This window comes from Erinaceus europaeus, chromosome 1, assembly GCF_950295315.1.
Source record: "Erinaceus europaeus chromosome 1, mEriEur2.1, whole genome shotgun sequence".
Lineage (NCBI taxonomy): Eukaryota > Metazoa > Chordata > Mammalia > Eulipotyphla > Erinaceidae > Erinaceus > Erinaceus europaeus.
In genome coordinates, this window is record NC_080162.1 from 203476264 (window position 1) to 203499307 (window position 23044).

At 43.8% G+C, this 23044-nt stretch overlaps 1 protein-coding gene across 1 annotated transcript in view; it reads left to right on the plus strand.

Moving 5' to 3' along the window:
* The first annotated feature begins 20381 nt into the window (after positions 1 to 20381).
* HHLA1 (HHLA1 neighbor of OC90) overlaps positions 20382 to 23044 on the plus strand; it is a 44929-nt gene continuing 42266 nt past the window's right edge. Inside the window, exons 1-4 of the mRNA XM_060202384.1 lie at positions 20382 to 20386; positions 21866 to 21972; positions 22609 to 22692; positions 22790 to 22873. Of these exons, the coding sequence (XP_060058367.1) occupies positions 20382 to 20386; positions 21866 to 21972; positions 22609 to 22692; positions 22790 to 22873 (280 nt within the window). The remainder of the gene's footprint in view (positions 20387 to 21865; positions 21973 to 22608; positions 22693 to 22789; positions 22874 to 23044) is intronic.

The following is a 23044-nucleotide window of genomic DNA, read 5'->3' on the forward strand; positions in this document are numbered from 1 at the left end:
AACAACAAAGATAGACAACAATAAAACAACAAGGGCAACAAAAAGGGAAAAAATAAATTTTTTAAAAAGTCCCTATAGCTTGGGGATAGATGTGACTGCATTCATTTGGTCTACAATGGGTTTACTCATTCAATTTTTCCCTTGCATGCTTCTTCCACAAATGAAAGTGTGGGTGGTTTTATCAAGTATGTGTGTGGAGGGGCAGGAATAGCAAAATTCATATTCATACTTGACAAAGTAAAGATATTTCTAGTGAAAGAGTTACTTTAAAAGATTAGGAAGGGGGAGTCGGGCTGTAGCGCAGCAGGTTAAACGCTCGTAGCGCAAAGCGCAAGGACCGGCAGAAGGATCCCGGTTCAAGCCCCCGGCTCCCCACCTGCAGGGGAGTCCTTCACAAGCGGTGAAGCAGGTCTGCAGGTGTCTGTCTTTCTCTCCTCCTCTCTGTCTTCCCCTCCTCTCTAGATTTCTCTTGGTCCTATGCAACAATGATGACATCAATAGCTACAACAATAAAAAAACTACAAGGGCAACAAAAGGGAATAAATAAAGAAAAATAAATAAATAAAAAAAGATTAGGAAGGAAGGGGCCAGGTGGTAGCACCTTGGGTTAAGCGCACATGGCATAAAGCCCAAGGACCCGGGGTTCAAGCCCCCAGCTCCCCACCTGTGGAGGTGTGTGTGGGGGGGGTCACTTCACAAGCGTTGAAGCAGGTCTGCAGATGTCTGTCTTTCCCCCTCTCTGTCTTCCCTTCCTCTCTAGATTTCTCATCCTACCTAACAACAACCACAGCAACAGCAAATGGTAACAACAATAACAACAAGAGCAACAAAGTGGGAAAAAATGGCCGCCGGGAGTAGGCTGATCAGTGCAAGCACTGAACCCGAGTGATAACCCTAGAGTCAAGTAAATAAGTAAATATTAGGAAGGAGATAAGTAAGTCAAATAAAAAGGGCACACATCCCAAACTAGCAACAAACAGTGTGTGACCTATAGCATATTTAGGTCTTCAAAGACCAGAGCCTAGAATGAATTGTACAGAGAAGGCCAACCCATGAGGTCGCAGATAACATAAGCTTGTCTTCTTCCCCTATCTCTGCTATGCAACTGTTAGAACAGAGCTCGGAGACATGGCATATCAGTGCTCCACACAACATTATTGTAATTAAAAAACAAAAGACTTCAGCTGACTTTGACTGGGGTTTAACACATAGGAAATTTATGACATCGCAGTTATTTCTGTACAGTGCAGTAGGCAAAAGGGGCAAAGATGGGCTAGTGATGATGGCTAGGAGCCATGAGTTCATAAGCTAGTTACCAGACCTCAGCTGCATGCGTTCAGGTCCCCGGGGAAGCAGCATGGTGGGTCCTGGGAGAAGGAGAGCAGACAAGGGCAGCAGAAACAGAGAGCAGAGAGCCCAGGAACAGAGAGTGCAGGAAAAGAGAACAGCTTCAACCAGACACTGGCTTAATTAATTTCCTGTACACCCACAATCCCTTGTGGGCTCACGTAAGTTCATAGTATGCTCGCCAGGCTGATTTCAGCCTATGCTTATTACGACACTCGATCTAAACTCAGACATGGCTGGAGAAAAGTAGGGTATTACCAGCATCTAGTGCATCAGCTCACTTGAGAACCTCATGTAAATGAAGGCAAACAGTACTCATGATCACAGAATGTGAGCTCAGATCTACAGGGATGCAGAGGTCACATAGCCCCCTAAGCTGAATATGGGCCCCAGATCACATCAAATCAATGGGGTTTATAGTCAACAATATTTATACACCTTTCCCATATTAGGGAGCTACTCTCTTCCCTGATCCAGCTTTCTGGTCCTTTTTCCAGCCATGACTTCATCTCCCCAGACAATAACTTGGATCCACCTGCATATCAGATGTCAGGCTCAGGAAAGAAAAAAAAAAAACTGGTATAGGCATGGGCTCTTTGGAATATATCTAAAATAGGCCTACTAACTATCTACAAAATGGAGACCCTCAACTTTTAATTTGAACTATTCCAGCCTTTAGGTTCATGATTAGTCAACAATTTCTTTGGCTTTATATGTTAACTCTTTTTTCAGCCACCAGGTTCCAGTTGCCAACCTGACTTCCCTAGGCAGATGACCCCACCGGTGTGTCCTGGAGCCCTGCTTCCCCAGAGCCCTGCCCAACTAGGGAAAGAGAGAGGCAGACTGGGAGTATGGATCAACCTGCCAATGCCCATGTTCAGTGGGGAAGCAATTACAGAAGCCAGACCTTCCACCTTCTGTACCCCTTAATGACCCTGGGTCCATACTGCCAGAGGGATAAAGAATAAGAAAGCCATCAGGGGAGGGGATGGGATATGAAGTTCTGGTGTTGGGAGCTGTGTGGAGTTGTACCCCTCTTATCCTATGTTTTTTTGTCAGTGTTTCCTTTTTATAAATAAAAATTAGTAATAAAAAAGGCCAACAAAAACTCAGCTATGTAGCCAATATCTAGTCTATAAGCCAAAAGATAATGTTAATCCACCCTGGGCAAGCTAGTTATGGAGTTTGTAGACATGAAATAATACTGGAACCATCCCTGTAGCCTTGGGTAAACAGGCCAGATAAGTTCTTTTTGCTCCCAAGTTCCTATCTGTCATCACAAGGCCTGTGATCAACTCTACACTAAGGGAAGAGAAATGATAAATTCTTCTTCCAGTGAAACTCATCCATCCCCAGTCTCAGCTCAGGACATGACAGAAAAGGAGCCTAAAAATCATATTCCTGAGAAAATCTTCTCCCATCTTTACAAACGGAGCAAGAGCTCATTGAGAGCCTCACATCTCAGATACTCCTGGGAACCAGTCCTTGCTCTTCATAATGCCAGGCTCTAACAATGAACTTGGACATGCAGTTGTCTTGGGACACAGTGAATGGCTTCTCTACACGGGAGGCGTGTAAGGTGTCTCACCTGAGAAAAGCCCAATTGTCCTTGTATCCTGTCTCTACATACAACATAAAAACACTCTCAGGAGTTCATCTTCTCTGCCTCAGACCGGTGGTAGGTAGGCAAGGGGAACTAGGAGGGAAAGAAAGGACAAAGAGGGAGTCGGGCTGTTGCGCAGCGGGTTAAGCGCAGGTGGCGCAAAGCACAAGGACCGGAGTAAGGATCCCTGTTCAAACCCCCGCTCCCCACCTGCAAGGGAGTCGCTTCACAGGCGGTGAAGCAGGTCTGCAGGTGTCTATCTTTCTCTCCTCCTCTCTGTCTTCCCCTCCTCTCTCCATTTCTCTCTGTCCTATCCAACAACGACAACAATAATAATAACTACAACAATAAAACAACAAGGGCAACAAAAGGGAATAAATAAATAAATAAAATAAATATAAAAAAAAGAAAACTGAGCTTGTTATTTAAAAAAAAAAAAAAAAGAAAGGACAAAGAATAAGAGATTCAATTTTTAAAAAGTAATAAGAGTTAGGTCCCTAAAGTTCTTATGGACCATTAGAGGTGTTTTAATTTCATTCTTCTTTTAAAATTTTTATTTATTGACTTTTTTTTTTTTTATCTTACCAGAGCACTATTCAGCTCTGGCTGATGGTGGTGTGAGGAACTGAACCGGAGACCTTGGTGCCTCAGGCATGAGAATCTCTTTGCATAACCAATATGCTATCTTCCCCTTAATTTTAATCTGAATCAGGCAAAATGTTAAAGCAGGGCTTTTGGTAGGCAGGTGTCAAGGAAAGGGGCTCTCTAGCAGCTGTGTTGAGAATATGCCTGATGAGGGAAGGGCGTAATCAAGGTTATGAGTCTGGAGAGATGTTGCATTGACAATCTAAGTGAGACCCTCTCCCTCTCCCTCTCCCTCCCTCTCTCTCTCTCTCTTTCTTCTTTCTCTTTTTCTTTCTTTCTTTTTAAAATGTTTTTAAAATTTTATTTATTTTCCCTTTTGTTGCCTTTGTTTCTATTGTTGTTGTAGTTATTATTGTTGTTGTCATTGTTAGATAGGAAGGAGAGAAATGGAGAGAGGAGGGGAAGACAGAGAGAAGGAGAGAAAGATAAACACCTGCAGACCTGCTTCATTGCCTGTGAAGTGACTCCCCTGCAGGTGGGGAGCCGGGGGTTCGAACCGGGATCCTTACGCCGTTTTTCTTTCTTTCTTAATCATAATTGCAGCCAAAAAGAGTGAGACCGGAGCTGAGACTATAAGGGGTAAGCCTTACAGGCAGCATGAAGGGCAAACTGCCTGGATCTCTGTCCCAACCACTCAAGCTGGAACAGCCATATATAACATAGGGATGAGAGGGTGTTGCAGTACACCTGCAAAACCTGGTGTGTGGACCTTGAAAATTTATGTGTGTGGAACTTTATGTCATTTTGATATGTCAGAAAAGACCCTTCTTCTTTTGATGTTCTCTGAAGCATTTAAAAGTGCAAAATCCTGGGGCCTGCAGGAGCGCAGTGGATTGAGCGCACCTGGTTCAAAGCGCAAGGACCGGTGTCAGGATCCCGGTTTGAGCCCTCGGCTCCCCACCTGCAAAGGGAGTCCCATTCACAAGTGAAGAAGCAGATCTGCAGGTGTTTATCTTTCCCCCTCTCTTTTCCCCTCTCCTCTCAATTTCTCTTTGTCTTATCAACAACAATAACAATAACAACAAGGGTAACAAAATGGGGAAAATGGCCTCTAGGAGCAGTGAATTCATAGTGCAGACATTGAGCTCCAGTGATAACCCTGGAGACAAAAAAAAAAGTGCAAGATCCAGCGCCAGGCAGTGGTGCACCTGGTTAAGCACTCAGATCCAGCGCCAGGCAGTGGTGCACCTGGTTAAGCACTCACATCACAGTGCACAAGGACCCAGGTTCAAGCCCCTGATCCCCACCCGCAGAGGGAAAGCTTCACAAGTGGTGAAGCAGGGCTACAGGTGTCTCTCTGTCTCCCTCCTTCTCTATCTCCCTTTCCCCTCTCAATTTGTCTCCGTCGCTGTCCAATAATAAATAAAAAATACTTAAAAAAATAAATAAGAACAAGTGCAAAGGCCTTTGGGGCCGTATGAAAGTGGGAAGCCAGTTCCATGCAGCCTGTCAGCTCTAGACATCTGTAATGTTGACAAGCAGTCCCTGGGCACTCCTTCAGAAGACATCCTCTGTCCCCACCTGCCACATGATGCCTGGCTCACGGACCTTCCCAGCAGGCCGGAGGACTCAACACCTGGTGATCACAGCCTGCTCCCTCAAGGCACGTCATGACTGGGAGAGGTGGTTTCCAGTCCCCGCGCTGAATTGGTGCATTGTTGTCCTGCTCAGTCTCTTTTCATGCCTGAGCACAGACATTTTTCTCCGATGAAGTTGATACTATTTCACTTAGGATCTTTCTTTTTTTTTTCTTCTTCTTCTTCCTAGAGGATTTGAAGTGAAGTCATCAAGCCTTTGCTCACCCTCCAATCTCTGTATCTGTCACTAAGAACTCATAAAAACCCCACAGTTCCAACCTCGCTGTTAATCTTTCTGGCTCCTTAAATTCTTTGAAGTCCATTTATCCTGCTCTGGAGACAGGTAAGTCAGAAACGGTAGATATATATATATATTTTTTTTAACTTTTTAATTTTATTTATTTATTCCCTTTTGTTGCCCTTGTTGTTTTATTGCTGTAGTTATTATTGATGTCGTTGTTGTTGGATAGGACAGAGAGAAATGGAGAGAGGAGGGGAAGACAGAGAGGGGGAGAGAAAGACAGACACCTGCAGACCTGCTTCACCGCCTGTGAAGCGACTCCCCTGCAGGTGGGGAGCCGGGGGCTCAAACCGGGATCCTGACGCCGGTCCTTGAGCTTAGCGCCACCTGCGCTTAACCCGCTGTGCTACAGCCCAACTCCCACTGTAGATATTTTTAAACATACTTGTTGTGTGTTTGTTTGTTTTTCCTTGTCTCCAAAGCATGAGCTAGTTGAGGAAAGCATTCCTCTGCAATTCCCACTCTGGGCCATCTAAAGCCCAAGGATATGAGAGAAGCTTCTGCCACCCAGGATCTACACCATAGTCAAGCTGCTACCTGCCCCTTCCTCACAGTCTGTATCTTTTCATTTCTTCCTGGAAGCTCTTGATTAGAATCGTAATGCAAGAATCAACTGGGAGGACGGCTTAACCTCACATCAGTGATAAGGGAAACACAATCTTTAATCCAAAGCATCGGAATGAGGCTTTTATAATTCCCTTGAAAATAGTTGGTAGTAACACAGCAGTTCAAGGAACTGTATTTGTCTAACAGACAACCAGAAATGGATTTTGGTGACAAGTAAGCTGCAGACTCAATTCGGGTTGCATTCCTTGGGGTCATTATTTTTCTTGGAAAAGAAAAGAAAAAAGAAACATATATATTTATATCATATATATAACAGTGGGTCTCAGTGCCTGCATAACTACTGGACAGCTCCCAGCAACCTTTCTTTCCTTTTCCATTGACAGAGACAGACAGACAGAGACAGAGAAAGAGAGAAAAGACTTAGGGAAATGGAGAGGCACCTACAGAACTTCTCCACAGCTCCTGAAACTGCCTGTCCCCCGCCAGTGGGGATGGGTCAGTTGCCTTTCTAAACCTTGGTTTCTTCAAACAGTAAAGTAAGTAAGAATAACAGCAAAGCACTGGGGCTGCTTTGAGGACAAGTGTATTTTCATATGTGACATCAGAGGTTCAGCAAACTTTAGATTTGTTACCTCTTCCTTTTTAATGAGCTATTTTAAACTGCTTATTTATTATTGGATGAGGACAGAGAAATACTGAGAGCGGAGTGGTGGATAGAGGGGGAGACAGAGAGATACCTGCTGCCCTGCTCCACCACTCCTGAAGCTTTCCCCTTACAAATGGGGAGCAGGGACTTGAACCTGGGTCCTTGCACACTGTAATGTGTTTGCTGTAGCAATTGCTCCACCACCTAGCCCTGCATTAGCTGTTTTTGAAAAGGCAGAACCTTACTTTTCAGAGTGGAGTCCAGAAACTGGAGCCAGATGCCTGAGTGTAGAGACCAGGGCTACGTGTTTACCTGTCTAAGAACCCTGCACAAGGGCTCCAACCTCCAACCCTCATCTGGGAGAAAGAGCTGGTATGAGGAGGTGGCTGAGTGGATGGGTCAGCAGAATCTGGAGTCCCTGGCTGGGAGATAGTTCAGCAGGTGGAGATAATACATGGCCACGCAGGAGAAGCCAGGTTTGAGCCTTCAATCACCATGTGAAAGCACTTGCCTGTGAGAAATTTCATGAGCAATGGAGCAGTGTTGTGGTAACTCTTCTCTCTGTCTCTCTACCTTACTCCCTATCTTTCATTCTCATCTATCTAGAAAAAAAAAAATGAGTGATTGATTGATTGAATCTGCTAGACAATAGGGAAATCATAAAGTCACAGAGCCCCAACAATAACCCTGGTAGGAAAAAAAGAAAGAAAGGTGAGCCAGGTGGTGGTGCACCAGGTTAAGAGCGCATAGTATGAAGCACAAAGATCTGCTCAAGGATCCCAGTTTGAGCCCCAGCTTCGCCCCTGCAAGGGGGTCACTTCAAAAGCAGTGAAGCAGGTCTGCAGGTGTCCATCTTTCTCTCTCCTTCTCTATCTTTCCCCTCCCTTTCAATTTCTCTCTGTCCTATCCAAAAAAATTTAAAAAATGGCCACAAGAGCAGTGGATTTGTAGTGCAGACACTGAGCCCCAGTGATAATCTTGGAGGGGGAAAAATAAATAACTTGTAATTATTTTTTTAATGATTAGCGATTTAGTAATGATTAACAAGATTATAATATCACAGGATTACAGTTCCATAGAGTTCTCTCCATTCTAAGCTTCCTTGTTCTCTAACCCTCTGGGAGTATGGACCCAGGGTCATTGTGGGATGCAGAAGGTGGAAGGTCTGGCTTCTATAATTACTTCCCTGCTGAACATGGGCATTGGCAAGTGGATCCATACTCCCAGCCTGCCTCTCTCCCTAGTGGGTCAAGGCTCTGAAGAGGTGGGGCTCTAGGATACATTGGTGAGGTCGTCTGCCCAGGGAAGTCAGGGTGACATCATAGCAGCATCTGCAACTTTGTGGCTAAAAGGTGCTAAGATATAAAGCAGGACAACTTGTTCAATCAACAGGAATCCAAAGGTAAGAACAGAGCAGATGAAAGTAGACCCAGGTCTTCGTGTAGGAAGAAGCTAGGAAGTCCATTTTAGGTATAGAACTTGTAATGCTTAGTGGCCAAGCCCAAATGAGGTAGAACTTTGTGTGTGAATTTTCACCTCTCGCTCAGCTGCAAAGGGTAGTGGAAAAGGCAGTTTTATTCTAGAAGCTAAACTAACTTCTAGTAACATGTGATTCTTACTCATTGGAAGTAACACAATGTTTAAGGCAGGCTCTGGCTATGGTCAGCTGTCGGTCAAAGTTCGGGGCGCCAGTATGCCGGGCTAGCTTCACGGTGGGAGACAGACAATCAGGGACACACGGCTGAGCAAAGAAGCAGTATTTCTTTATTTATGAGCGAACAGTTCAAAAAAAGAATCTAATCTAATCACAGCCCAAATCTGCCCTGCATCTTTCTCCTCCAGCCGCAGCGTCAGGAACCAAGGAAGTATGTAGGATAGAGGGCGAGGAGAAGCAAGAAGTGCTAACTAGCAAGGACGAAACTAAAATCTCCCGGAGGCAGGGGGAGTGAGACCAAACCAATGTTACAAATGACCATGTAAATAGACCACAACGTCAAGCAGTGTAACAGAAGGGCTCCCAGAAGCAGAAGAACCAGAAGCGTACCAACAGTCAGCTATCCAGGGCTTTTGCCAACACAAAAAATAAACTTAAAGTTCACTCATAAGATGAGTGGGCAGATTACAGCCATTCAGTCACTATAGTACCTCTCAGTCCTCCCAGAAGACTGAGTGTAATTGTAATCCGTTTTGCCTATCAAAATGTTTTAGAGTAATCAAAGGCATATTTTTAAATCACTATCCAACTATCTCTTAGCATTCCCAGATGCTATTTCAGAAGGCTGGGGAGACACCAAATTCAGAGGCTATGATGATTCCATGCTGACTTCCCTGGGTAGACGACCTCATCAGTGTGCTCTAGAACCTCCCCTCCCCAGAGCCCTGCCACACTAGGGAAAGAGACAGACAAACTGGGGTAGGAATCCACCTCTCAACACCCATGTCCAGCAGAGAAGCAATGACAGAAGCCAGAACTCCCACCCTCTGCACTACATAAAGAACGCTGATCCAGGGAGTCCGGCGGTAGCTGGGTTAAGTGCACGTGGCACAAAGTGCAAGGACCGGCTTAAGGATCCCGGTTCGAGCCCCCGGCTCCCCACCTGCAGGGGAGTCGCTTCATAGGTGGTGAAGCAGGTCTGCAGGTGTCTTTCTCTCCCCTTCTCTGTCTTCCCCTCCTCTCTCCATTTCTCTCTGCCCTATTCAACAACAACGACATCAATAACAGCAATAAAACAAGGGCAACAAAAGGGAATAAATAAATAAATACTAAAAAAAATGTTGATCCATACTCCCAGAGGGGGAGAAGTGATAGGAAGAAGAGGATAAGAGGCCTCTGAATTCCAGCTCCATCAGAACCTGGAGAGAGAAGAGGAAAAAGGGGGAGGGGCATTTGGAAGTAGTGATGTGCAGCTTGGAAAGGAAGAGAAGATGGGACCTTTTAAAAAATTGTGGGAGAGGCAAATCTATACAAATATAGACAGAGAGTTGTAGAAATAATAGTTAACCCATATCTGCAACCTTAGGAGAACTGCTGTAGCTTCCAGTGGAGGGACTGGGGATGCAGAACTCTGGTGGTGGGAACGGTGTGGGTTTATACCACTGTTATCTTGTAATTTTGTAAATCAATATTAAATCACTAATAGAATAAAAGGCTGGGGATAGTAAAAATATGGTGACAAAGGACACAGAGGTTAGTATCTTAGAGATCAGGTCCTAGTAACTCCACTTAGAAGCTGTGTGATCATGGCCAGAGGTCCCCATCTCGGATTCCAGGATCGTTATCCTACATAGTCAGAATGTCTCTCCCTCTCCCTCTCTCATGTAAAATAAGGGACGATACCCAATAAATCACACTCCACAAACTACCTTTCCTTGTCTCCCCTCTCCAGCTTCCTGGTTTTCCTCTTGAGAGTGAAAGGCACTCAGAATGAAAAATGAGATGCCTTAACGGAACATTCTGCAATGTGAAGATGCTTTAAAAATAAAAAACACACTAAACTACCTGGAAGCCTGAAGATTAGAGTGTGGGGTACTCCAAAAATTCTGCTCACTAAGCAACTACTTCAGAGACACATGCACACAAGCCTGCAGTAAAAACAGGCTCATTTAATAAAAATGCTCTCACTCTCCAAACTAGGGTAGCTCCAAGCACTGCATAAGCTATGCCAAAACATCATTCATCATTTACCTCAAGTGGAACGGTGTGTCCTAGATTTCTGTTTGCTAAATCTGGTAACTCCACTTCAAACACATAGTTGATTTGACCAATAGACAGAGAGCAACATATAGTTTCCTCCAAAAAACATTGTGGTCTTACAATATTTTTTGTACAATAATGTGAATATGCTTACTTTTAGTAATAGAAAGAGAGTAGGTACAGTAATGAAATACGTGCTTAAAAAGAGATAAAAATGGACAGTGTGGGGGTAGATAGCATAATGATTATGCAGAGACTCTCATGCTTGAGGCTCCAAAGTCTCAGGTTCAATCCCCCACACCACCATAAGCCAGAACTGAGCAGTACTCTGTTATAAAAAAAGGAGAAAAACAGAATAAACTGGAGAGAAATATAGCATATAAAAACAGATAATCAAGACACTAGTCTGTGATGCACAGGGCTAAGTGAATGTAACGCAATGCAAAGCATAGTTTGAGCCCCTGGCTCCCCACCTGCAGGGGCGTCACTTCACAAGCAGTGAAGCAGGTCTGCAGGTGTCTGTCTTTCTCTCCCCCTCTCTGTCTTCCCTTTCTCTCTCAATCTCTCTCTGTCCTATCCAACAACAACAGCAACAATAACAACAGCAGGAACAACGACAACATCAAAAAGATGGAAAAAATGGCCACCAGGAGCAGTGGATTCCAATTGCAGGCACCTAGCCTTAGTGATAACCCTGGAGGCAAAAAAAAAAAAGATAATTACTAATTACTTCCTCCACTGCAAGTTCTTATTTCCTGCAGCATATGACTCTAGGCTTTGTTCTGGGAACCCCAAATGGACATGGAGAAGAAAGAGCAAAGACTTGAAGATGGGGTTTACAGTCAACAACATTTATACACTTTTCCCATATTTGGGAGCTACTCTCTGCCTTGATCCAGCTTTCTAGCCCTTTTTCCAGCCATGACATCATCTCCCCAGACAATAACTAGGGTCCACCTGCATATCAGATGTCAGGCTCAGGGAAAAAAAAAAAAACAGTTTAGTCATGGGCCCTTTGGAATAATACCTAAAATAGGCCTACCAACTATCTACAAAACAGAGATACCCCCCCACCAACTCTTCATCTGCACTATTCCAGCCTTTAGATTCATGATTAGTTAACAATTTGTTTGGATTTATATGTTAACTCTTGTTTCAGCCACAAGTTTCCAGATTCTAACTTGATGCCAACCTTACTTCCCTGGACAGATGACCCCACCAATGTGTCCTGGAGCCCTGCTTCTCCAGAGCCCTGCCCCATTAGGGAAAGAGAGAGACAGGCTGGGAGTAGGGATCAACCTGTCAATGCCCATGTTCAGCGGGGAAGCAACTACAGAAGCCAGACCTTCCACCTTCTGCGTCCAACAATGACCCTGGGTCCATACTCCCAGAGGGATAAAGAATAGAAAAGCTGTCAGAAGAGATGGGATATGGAGTTCCAGTGGTGGGAATTGTGTGGAGTTGTAGCCCTCATATCCTATGGATTTTGTCAGTGTTTCCTTTTTATAAATAAAAATTAAAATAACAAGATCTGAAGATACGGAAACAGGGCAGGGGTTTCAAGTCTTCAGTCCTGACCACGTCTCAATCTTTTCCCACTAGGTTCTACATCGCATAATCGAATTCAGCCATCAAAATATCATCAAGGTAGCTATGATAATGCTCACTTTGCATATATTTCAGGAAGATAAGGTGATATTTCTGTAGCTGTTGAGGTGCCAGGGGAAGACCCCCCAGCTTACAGTATTACCACCTGCCCCATTCCCAGCCCCTTTGTTGAAAATAAAAGCTAGGTTCTCAGCTCTTTCTCTGCTTGGTAAGTAAATCTTTTTTTCTTTTAATTTTTATTTATAAAAAGGAAACACTGACAAAAACCATAGGGTAAGAGGGGTACAACTCCACACAATTCCCACCACCAGAACTCCGTATCCCATCCCCTCCCCTGATAGCTTTCCTATTCTTTAACCAATCTTTCTATGATTCTAACTCAGGTGTGAATTACTTGGTCGTGTGTACTTACACTTCTTCCAAATTACTGAATGGCTTGAAAATTGAGGCAAAACCCAGGTTCTAGCCGCCCCCCCACACACACACACACTTTCCATCTTCAGGGGGAAAAACTTCACAAGTGGTGAAGCAGTGTTGCAGCTCTCTTTCAACTTCTGTCTCTAAATAGAATAGATATTTTTCCTTAGAATTTATTTATTTTTTCATGAGAAATATAAGAGGAGAGAAAGAACCAGACATCACTCTGGTACATGTGCTGCCGGGGATCGAACTCAGGACCTCATGGTTGAGAATCCAGTGTTTTATCCACTGCACCACCTCCTGGACCACTAGATCATATATTTAAAGAAAGGAGAGACATATTTAATATGTCCTATGTCACCAGCCTGCACACAGTGAGTGAAAATGTATACATATATTCCATATGGTTAGTGGTTAGTGTCTACACATGCTGCTCTTCTTGTGGGGAGACCTCTTCTCGGGTGTAGACTTCTGGCATCCCCACCCTATTGCACACCAGATGTGGGGGTCTAGGAGAATGTCACCCAAGGCAGCAGGGTCTGAGTCTTTATGGGACTTGCTCTGTGTCCGTGACTAGAGATGACCCAGAGACCAAGCTGATAGCAATGATCCGTTTATTGATCAGAGAGGCAAAGCTTTTAAGAGGTTGCAGAAGGAGGTAGCTTGTTTATACCAAATATGGTTAAAGCAGAAAAGTGGCAGAGCAAGGTAAGGGGTGGGGAAAGCTATCAGGTGAGTGATGTAAGGAATGAGGAAGCTGGGCGTTGATGTGCCTGGCTGTAGGGGTCCTTGCGTGTCAGGAGGGTGAGGTTTGGTTATTGGCTTATTCAGAAGGGCAAGAACAAAGAAGTGAGAAAAGGGGCCTCTGATAGCATCTGTGTGAGCAGGAGAGCCGTTCTGGGAATGAGGAAGTAGGGTTATCCATGGCTAGCAGACAGAGAGGTGTCCTGAGGGCCGAGAGAAGATGGGTCAGGTATGATAACTTCTGGTAGCTTTTGAATGAGCACACCATTGTATTGGGAATGCGGATTCCCTGTGAGGCTGAGAGTCTGACGGGTGAAGCTGAGCCTGAAGGCCATTCTCTCCCATGCTCTCTGGAAGAGAGAGGCTGACGGGAAGACCGTGTTCCTCAGGCAGCCATCTTTCAATGGGAGGTTCCACCCGGCTCAGCCATACCCTCAGTTTCCCTACATATACACACATACCACATACACACCCCACACACATACACTATATACACACACTACATACACACCCTACTGTGTGCCAGACACTACCAAGACTTGTTCTCTTATTCCCACTTCAAAGATGAGAAAGAGAATAGGATTTCTAGGGTGAGTGCTGGCTGGGTTGGGCTGTAGCACATGGGGCTGAGTGCACGAAGCACAGTGAGCACGTTTATGGGGATACAGAACTGCAGGAAAGCCTAGCCTCCTACTCTACCAGAGAGGTTTCCTCTATCCAGGGTGGCAAACAGAACAAAGAACACCAGGGCCAGATGGAGGCTCACCTGGTTAAGTGCTCACATTACAATGCGCAAGAACACAATCAACCTGCAGTGGGGACTCTTTACAAGTGGTGAAGCTGGGCTGCAGGTGTCTCTCTGTCTCTCTCCCTCTCTATCTCTCCTGCCCCTCTCAATTTCTCTCTATCTCTATCCAATAATAAAGAAAGAAAAATATTTCAGAACACCATACAGATATTGACCAATAATTAAAATTTAAATGTTTACCAGCATGTCTCAAAAATATTTTAAAGGTGGTTCCATCTTGGCTTGATAGTAAAACATCTTAAAGCATAATTTACCTTGGAGACATTCATTTCCTGAGATATTTTGCTCCCAGTGTCTGTGCATTGGTTTTGGCATTAATCCACATCCCCCGATTCGCCTTCCAGACCTAGCCCATTCTCTAACAACAGCAGATGTGTAGTTTTTTCAAGTTATGTCTGTGTAGCCCATAAGTCTAACATGAATTCCATCAACACCTACACCTAGAGACTGCGTATTTATCAAGTAATGATGTGTAGTAGGCAGCATTCTGTTCGTTGTCTAGAACACGGAAAACACTCAACCAATTTTCACCACTCCACTTGCTAGTTCCAGATTCACACCACGAGGTATCACTTGTGCGCACAGATTCCCAGGGGAAGGCCCGGCTCACAGTGTTGCAGAGGGGGAGGAGAGTGTGAAGACACGTATGATTCTCTGACTAGAGAATCACGTTATTTTACTATTTTTAGACAGCGGTGATGCCTCATTTGGAGAGTATTTTCTTCCAAGAGAGACAGGAAAACCAGGGAAGAGTACTTAGAGTCCCTAATATATTCCCCGTGGGTGTGCAGAGTCATGTGAGTAATTCTGGCAAGAGGTATAAATCAAAGTGAGTGATGGCATTTCCTGCCAAAATATTGAAGTCTTGGTGCATGAATCTCAGCTCTCTCTCTCTTCTCCAGCCCTAGTCAGCTGATGACAAAGGAAGCCACCGTGTCTGGATTGAAAACTACAAGCTGGTGAAGTTCCCATCAGCCACACACCCTGACTGTGAAGCAGAATTCCCCACGCATCTGCTGTGAATACTGACAATCAACTAGAAATCAGCTTCTGTTCAGTTCAACTAAGGAGATTATAAAGCTAATTTGTAACCACTAGCATAACATAACCTATCCTAGCAAGTACAAAGCCTTTTTTAAAAATTGTTATTAATGAAGGTAATGGGTACAATTCTATTCATCCCACCACTAGGGTCCTATGTCCCATTCCTTTCATTGGAAGCTTCCCTGTTATTACAGTTATTAGTGATTTAATATTGATTTACAAAATTACATGTCTACAGGGGTATAATTCCATACAGTTCTCACCACCATCCCCTCCATTGGAAGCTTCCTTATTCTTTATCCCTCTGGGAGAATGGATCAAAATTCTCTATGGGGTGCAGAAGGGGGGAGATCTGGCTTCTGTAATTGTTTCTCCACTGGACATGGGTGTTGGCAGGTGAATCCATACTCCCAGCCTGTTTCTATCGTTCCCTAGTGGGGCAGGGCTCTGGAGAGGTGAGACTTCAGGACACATTGGTGAGGTTGTCTTTTTTTTTTTTTAATAAAAAGGAAACATTGACAAAACCATAGGATAAGAGGGTTACAACTCCACACAATTCCCGCCACCACCAGAACTCTGTATCCCACATAGTCCCATCCCCTGATAGTCTTTTAACAGACAGTATTTCTTTCTTTATTTTATTTTATTTATTTATTACTGGATAGATACAGAGAGAAATTGAGAGGGGAAGAGAAACAAATAGACACTTGGAGCCCTGCTTTACCACTTATGAAGCCTTCCTCTTACAGGTGGAGACCAGGGGCTTGAACCTGGGTCTTTGCACACTGAAATATGGGCACTTAACCAGGTGCACCACCACCTAGAAGTATTTACTTCTTTTTTTTTCCCTTTTGTTGCCCTGGTTGTTTTTTATCATTGTTGTGTTTATTATTATTGTTGTTATTGATGTCATTGTTGTTGAATAGGAGAGAGAGAAAAGTCGAGAGAGGAGGGGGGAAAGAAAGACAGACACCTTCAGACCTGCTTCACTGCCTGTGAATCGACCCCCCTGCAGGTGGGGAGCCGGGGGCTCAAACCAGGATACTGACGCCAGCCCTTGTGCTTCACGCCATGTGCGCTTAACCCGCTGTGCTACCGCTCGCCCACCCCACCCCCAGTAGTATTTCTAATTCCCCCGTAACCCTCCTTTATTGTGGCCAATAATCAAGTCTGTTTTCCCTGAGTGCTTTCTGATTCCTTCCAGGTCAGCCACTGTCATAATCATGCCAGGCTTCTTACTAAATGGTTCTGTGGTGAAGCTGTGCCTGGGACTCACATGTGCCCTGTCCCTGTGGAACACAGGTGGGTCTGGTTAGAATGCAAATGCCAAGTCCAGGGGTTCCTTTGCTCTAGAATTTGGTAAAAACAATGTCTCATAAGAGTTTTCTCTATGAACTTGATCTTCATGGCAAAGATAAATCACCCACTCACACCTTTTTATTTTTCCTTTTTGCCTGTGACTTCCACTTATGCCAAAGGATTATCTCCATTCCACAGCTAACCATGCTCATGTAACTGTCATCAGCCTCTTCTTGGCTGGACGCCCAGTAAAGATTTTCAGATAAGCTCCATATTTCTAGCCTTGCCCAGGACCTGTTATCCACTCACTCACCAACATGATGATCTCTTCACAAATCTCATTATTATTCCAGGTTTCTCCCGCATGATCTATCTCCCATCCCAAAAGTGCACACTAGTGGTCCAGGAGGTGGCTTGGTGGATAAGGCATTGGATTCTCAAGCATGAGGTCTTGAGTTCAATCCCTGACAGCACATATACCAGAGTGATGACTGGTTCTCTCTCTGTCTCTCTGTCTCCTCCTATCTTTCCCATGAATAAATAAATTAAATTATTTTTAAAAATTGCACAGTGACTCCCTTCCTCTCTTCAGTGTGGTCCTTACCATCATGCCTCTCCCCCCATCAGCACCATTTCCTCCCAGTCTTATCTCTTTCATCTCCATCACGGTTGGCCTTCTTTCTGCTCTGTAGACGAGTTTGCATGCCCATCTCAGCACACTGACTGGTATCTGTACACTGAACACCCACTCAGTCTGTTAAACCCTACTCAGTACTATTTGTCCCTAAGGTCACAGCCAAAAATCAAATTTGGGGAAAGCTCTAAAATCACTGACATCAAATTAGTCTCCCTGAAGAGGTAAGGACAGAGAGGAAAAGCACAAAGTGGTACCCGGATTGAGTGTGCTATATTGCACCAAGGCAAAGGACTCCGGGCTGAAGGAGAAAAGTGAGTGAAGGGGGCATTGCTGTCCTCGTCACAATGATGGCAGACATGGACCTCAATTGCAGTGAGAGTGATTATCAGAGGGAAAGGAGAAATTGTACCCATATGCCAACAACTGTACTGTGATCTTTTAACCTCCCAATAAAGAGAAAAGTTCAAAGATTAGTCTCTCTGTTACATACTCAATTTTTTTTTCACAGTACTAGATTTCAACATTGTTCATAACACCCTCAAGCCTTCATTTCTCTTATGTTTGCTTTCCAATTAAACTATAAGTTTCAAAATAACAGAACCTGTATCTATTTATTTTTATGTATTTATTTATTATCTCTTTTTTTAATTTACTTATTTATTTGCCTCCAGGGTTATCGCTGAATCCTGGTGTTGGCGCTATGAATCCACTGCTCTTGACAGCCTTTTTTTCTTTTTCTATTTTATTGGATAGGACAGAAATTGAGAAAGGAGGGGGAGAGAGAGAGGAAGAGAGAAAGATAGACACCTGAAGACTTGTTTCACCGCTGTGAAGTTTCCCGCTACAGGTGGGGAGCGGGGGCTTGAACCTAGATCCTTGAGTTCTGTACTATGTACGATGTGCACTTAACAGCCCACTCCACCTTTATTTTTTTTTCTTTTTACTTATGGATGTTGAAAGGATTCAGCCTGGGCTTTGGGAGCCTCAGGCATGAAAGTCTATGTGCATAACTATTAGGCTATCTACCCCTACCCTTATCTATTTCTTTATCACAGTGCCCACAGGATCTGACAAATGTTATGTCTGTTAAAGTCTAAGTATTTCTTAACATCTTCAATAGATAGCACTACTATTATTGTTCAAACATTCTTAATGACTTCTTCTAGCGTTTGCCCTTCTTCCGTAGCCAGTCAATAGGTCAGGTTGAAAGCTGTCAGGAGCTGCTTGTTGCTGGCTTTGAAAGTGACTGGGATCCATGTGGATTCAGTCGGCTAGGAAGGATCTTCAGTTTCCCCAGTGAATGGGGACTCACGGGATGCACCACGGGAAGGTCGATCTAATGCATCCCTCTTAATGACTAATCAGTTGAATCAATGACACTGGGGAAGGCTAAGCATCTCATTTCACTATTCCAAATTAGTGTTTTCTCCACCATAAAATAGATTTGAATGAAAAAAAAAATCTCTATGTGGGTTGTAATTTCCCTGATGAAATTATATTTTTCTACTTTAGTGTCTGCCCTGCCAGGAGAAATCAAGAAGGAAAAGATTATGACCTTCCTCGCTTCCAAAGGTTAGTGGACGAGTGCCCCATCCTAGCCCGCTCACTCTTTGTGAGGTTTCCCTAAGCCTTCCTCCCCTTCCCTGTGAAATAGAGATTGTATCTCTAGCTCAAGCTCTGAATCATAGCACGGTGATTCCTATAAGCATCTTATGGTTTGACAATTCATGAACTTGTGGCTCCTCCTCTCAGAATGTTATTAACTGAAAAATAAAAACTTGATATTCATTTAGCAAACAGTAGATGATTTTTCTAGTGAGAAGTACCATGATTTGCCATTATAATGTTTCTAAGCATTTCATCATCTTAGTCTTCCACAGTATGAAACTGACTGTGCTGGATTGAAGTCAAGTACACATCTTGGCCAGGGCGCAGTTTTCAGTTCCTAACTTTTTGATATACAAGTAGGATCATAGATGCTTCAGGAAGGAGACTGGGTTGCGACTATACTTTTAAAAAAATGATGAGTAATTTGATAATGATTGATAAGATTATAACAGGGGTACGATTCCATGCAGTTTCCACCACCAGAGCTCCGTGTCACATCCCCTGTTTTTTAATTAGTATATCTATTGGGTTTGAAATGCAAAAACATCAAGAATGTTTGAAGTGAAATGCATCTCCAGTCAACCACTTGCCTTCCTCAGAAAACATCAGTCGCACCAATGTTTTGTGCATAAGGAGGGTAGTGGTCAGTGTTTCCCCTACTTGAACCTCCCTTTTGCATGGAGCAAGTCCTGCTCCATTAGTAGATTAAAGGTGATAGAGTGCTAAGAATGAGTATATATGAAAGGCACTAGGTACTATGTATCTTAAGAATATTCCTCCTCTAGTCTTTGTTATGAGAGACAGAGATTGTGAGAGAGATATTGAGAGAGAGACTGATAGAGAAAGAGAGACTGAGAAAGAGAGAGAGAGAGAGAGAGAGGTTGAGAGAGAGAGAATCAGAGCATCATTCTAATCACCTCAACACATGTGGCACTGAGTACCTCAAATGTTTAAGTTCAAATCCCAAGTCACTGTGCCACCTCTTGGGCTACCTCTTGGGCTTTTTGTTTAACTTTTTAGATTAAATTATTTATGTTATATTTTATTTCCACTCTATGGGAGGGGTTAAGCAGAGATTGGTTTTTAATGCTATCTATCTAAAACCAATATACTGTTACAAACAAATATTATTTCAAGAAAAAAAAGGAAGTTGAGTTGGTCAAATGCAGCAGCAACTGCAGGACATTATCCCAAGAGAAATTAGTCTAGGGGCCAGGTGGTGGCACACCTGGCTGAGCGCACATATTACAGTGCACAAGGGCCTGGGCTCGAATCCCCGGTCCCCACCTGCAGGGGGAAGGATTTACGAGTGGTGAAGCAGGTTTGCAGGTGTCTCTCTCCTCTCTATCTCCCCACCTCCTCTCAATTTCTGGATGTCTCTATCCAATAAATAAATAAAGATTAAAAAAAAGAAATTAGTCTGGCACTGAAGACAAATACCACATGATACCACTTTGATAAGTATCTGAAACAGTCAAACTATTTTTTGCAAAAGTTTGGGGCAGGAGGAGTGACAGGGCCACTGTTCAGTTATGGGATCTGAGTGGATTAACTTCTCTGGTCTTTGATTTCTTCATTCTTCAAAGGACATGCTGTATAAGGCAAGTTCTAGGGATAGGAAAAATTGCATGAGACTGTACTTCCTTGATACTTTCCTTCATGAAAATTTTTATTTTAGTGTCTAGAAAATATAGAAGTGAAGAAGAAAAAAGATGGGGTTTTCCTTGGTGCAACGGGTAATTAGACTTGTTCTGAATCTTACTGACTCTGTGTGTAAATGGAATGGCACCGTGTAGCTTCTCTGTGTGATGTTTTTTCCATCTGAAAATGGGCATGACGCAACTTCTCTACCAGAATGTAGTTTGGGAAATAACGACTGTGACAATAATAGTAACAGATGCAGCGTAACTAAATGTTATCAACTTTAAAATGAGAAATGATTCATCTTCGTCTAGTAAAGTACATGGGTTGCCATGTGTCAGGACTTTGGTTCAAGCCCTGTCCCCCACCTGCAGGGAGGAAGCATTGTAAGTAATGAAGCAATACTGCAGGTGTCACTTTCTTTTTGTCTCTAGTTCTCTCTTCTGCTCTCCCTTGTTATCTCTCTCTCTCTCTCTTTTTCTTTCCCCCTCTCTCTCTCTAAACAAAAACAGCCAAAAACAAAAATGACCACCAAGAGCAGTGATATCCCAGAGATAACCATGGTGGAGAGTTGTTTTCTCTGGCACCCCCGAACGTTAACGACAATGGAGAAAACAAAACAAAAAAAATCCTGGCGATTTTGTGTTACTTTCATAGGGAAATATTCTCCATTCCCCTAGACCTAGGTGAGTGGTCTGCTGGCCCCCTGTGTCCCTGAATTGGTAGTCTTTGCAAGTAGTTACATGAGTCTCCCATTTGCTGCCAGGGCCACAGACATGAAGCGGGGCTGATTGTCTAGCCCTATTCAGTCTGAATCTCTGAGAATGGAGTCCAACCATTGGAACTGCAGAACTGAACAAAATGAATAGTCTTTCCAGTGATAGTCACACCAGCCCAAAACCAGTCCCCTCTGTTACACACTACAATTGTTCCCAGAAGCCATGCTCTTGAGGATTATGATTTTGCTGATTTCCTGCCAACTATTTTCTCCAGACTGATGAAATATTCACTCAAATAACTGCTCCCTGTGCTTCACCAAACATGGACCTACTGCAGCCTGTTGCAACACAAGACAGGGGCTGTCCGCTGAGGACAGGAACTACCACATGCCTTTCAGTCCTTTTGCTTGGCATGGGGTGTGCTCTCTGCCCATGTCCACCTCTACTGAATGCCAATTAAACAGGGAACTTGGGGGGGCTGGCCTGTGGTGCATCTGGTTGAGGGCACCTGTTACAGTATGTAAAAATACCTGGTCAAGGTCTACTCCCTACCCACCTACAGGGGGAAGTTTCATGAGTGGTGAAGCAGCCCTGCAGATGTCTTTTTCTCTCTCTTCCTTTTTCCCTCTTCCTTCGCAATGTTTCTGTCTCCTAAATAAATACAAAGTAACCGAAAAACAAAAAAGTAAATGAGGAACTTTATTCGAGAAAAGTCAGGGAAGTAGGATGGTAGCACACCTGGTTGAGGTCAATGTTACAATGCACAGAGATGTGGGCTCAAGCCCCCAGTCTCCATCTGCAAGGGGAAAGCTTTACAAGTGGTGAAGCAGAGAGGGATATGTCTCTCTATCTCTCTCCCTCTCTCTTACCCCCTTCCCTCTTGGTTTCTGGCTGTCTCTGTCCAATAATTAAATAAAGATAATACCAAAAAAATTAAAGAGAGAGAAATGTCTGTAGTGATGCTATCTTCAAATCACTTTCAGAGCTGCCAGCAAGGTCCGTTGATCTGTCTGCACTTAACCTGACTGACTTGGTGAATGGAATGTTGGGCAGTGCCTTAAAAGGTAACTTTTTTTTTTTTTTTAGTAAGTCCAATCCAAGTCCAGTCATCTTCATTTCTGTAGATCTCTTTGACCTGGGCTAAATGGGTCCCAGCTTCTCCCCATTCAGAGTGGAGAATGCTTTGCTCGACCTGACTCCCATGACTAGAGAGGTCCAGCTGAAGCAGGGAATTGACAGCGGTTTCCAAGCACGTCGCACATCCCCAACATAGCGTGTGCGCAGGCACTGGTGGTCTCTACTGGGAGAGAATCGCCGCTGTTTAGGGCTGGGGGTGGAAATCCAGCAAAGTGAGGCGTGCTCTGTGGACTCTGATTTTGTCTTTCTCTGGTGTTTCATTTTTCTTATTGCCTTTGATTTCTGCTCTTTATTTTATCATTTTATTAGTGATTTAATAATGATTAACAAGGTTGTAAGATCACAGGGGTATAATTCCATGCAGTTCCCACCACCAGAGTTCCATGTCCCATCCTCTCCATTGGAAGCTCCCCTATTCTTTATCCCTCTGGGAGTCTGGACCAAAGATCTTTATGGGGTGCAGAAGGTGGGAGGTCTCTCTTTTTTTATTATTTGTTCCTGGTATCATTAATGTCTATTCTGTACTAACTCATATATATATATTGTCTTTCTCTTGTTGGCAGACAGCAGGAAGTTCTTCTCCTTGCTGAGTATTACTTCCTACAGTTCCTTCGCCTTCCACAAGTTCTCTGTGGTCATTTACAACAGTGAGTGCAATCTCTGACTCTTCCTGGTGCTGATAATGATGACCAGCCTGCAGAAACAGACTGTGGGAATGGGTATGTGGTTCATTTCTCCACACAGTTTCGAACCTGAAGGCTGTGGACCTGGCCAAGTTCCCCACCCGCTACTGCTACTGCTTAAACAATCAGACCAATGACTTATCAGGTGGGTGGAACTGTACACAAGGCTTGCTTCTCTCCCAATTTTGCTTATCCCTTTTTAAGTAGGTTTGAGTCTTGTCTCCTCAGGGTAAAGTAGGAAATGAAGGTGGTATCCATCACACTTAAATGTGTACATATGTATTAGCACAAAAAGTATTCTTGATTTTTATCTTTA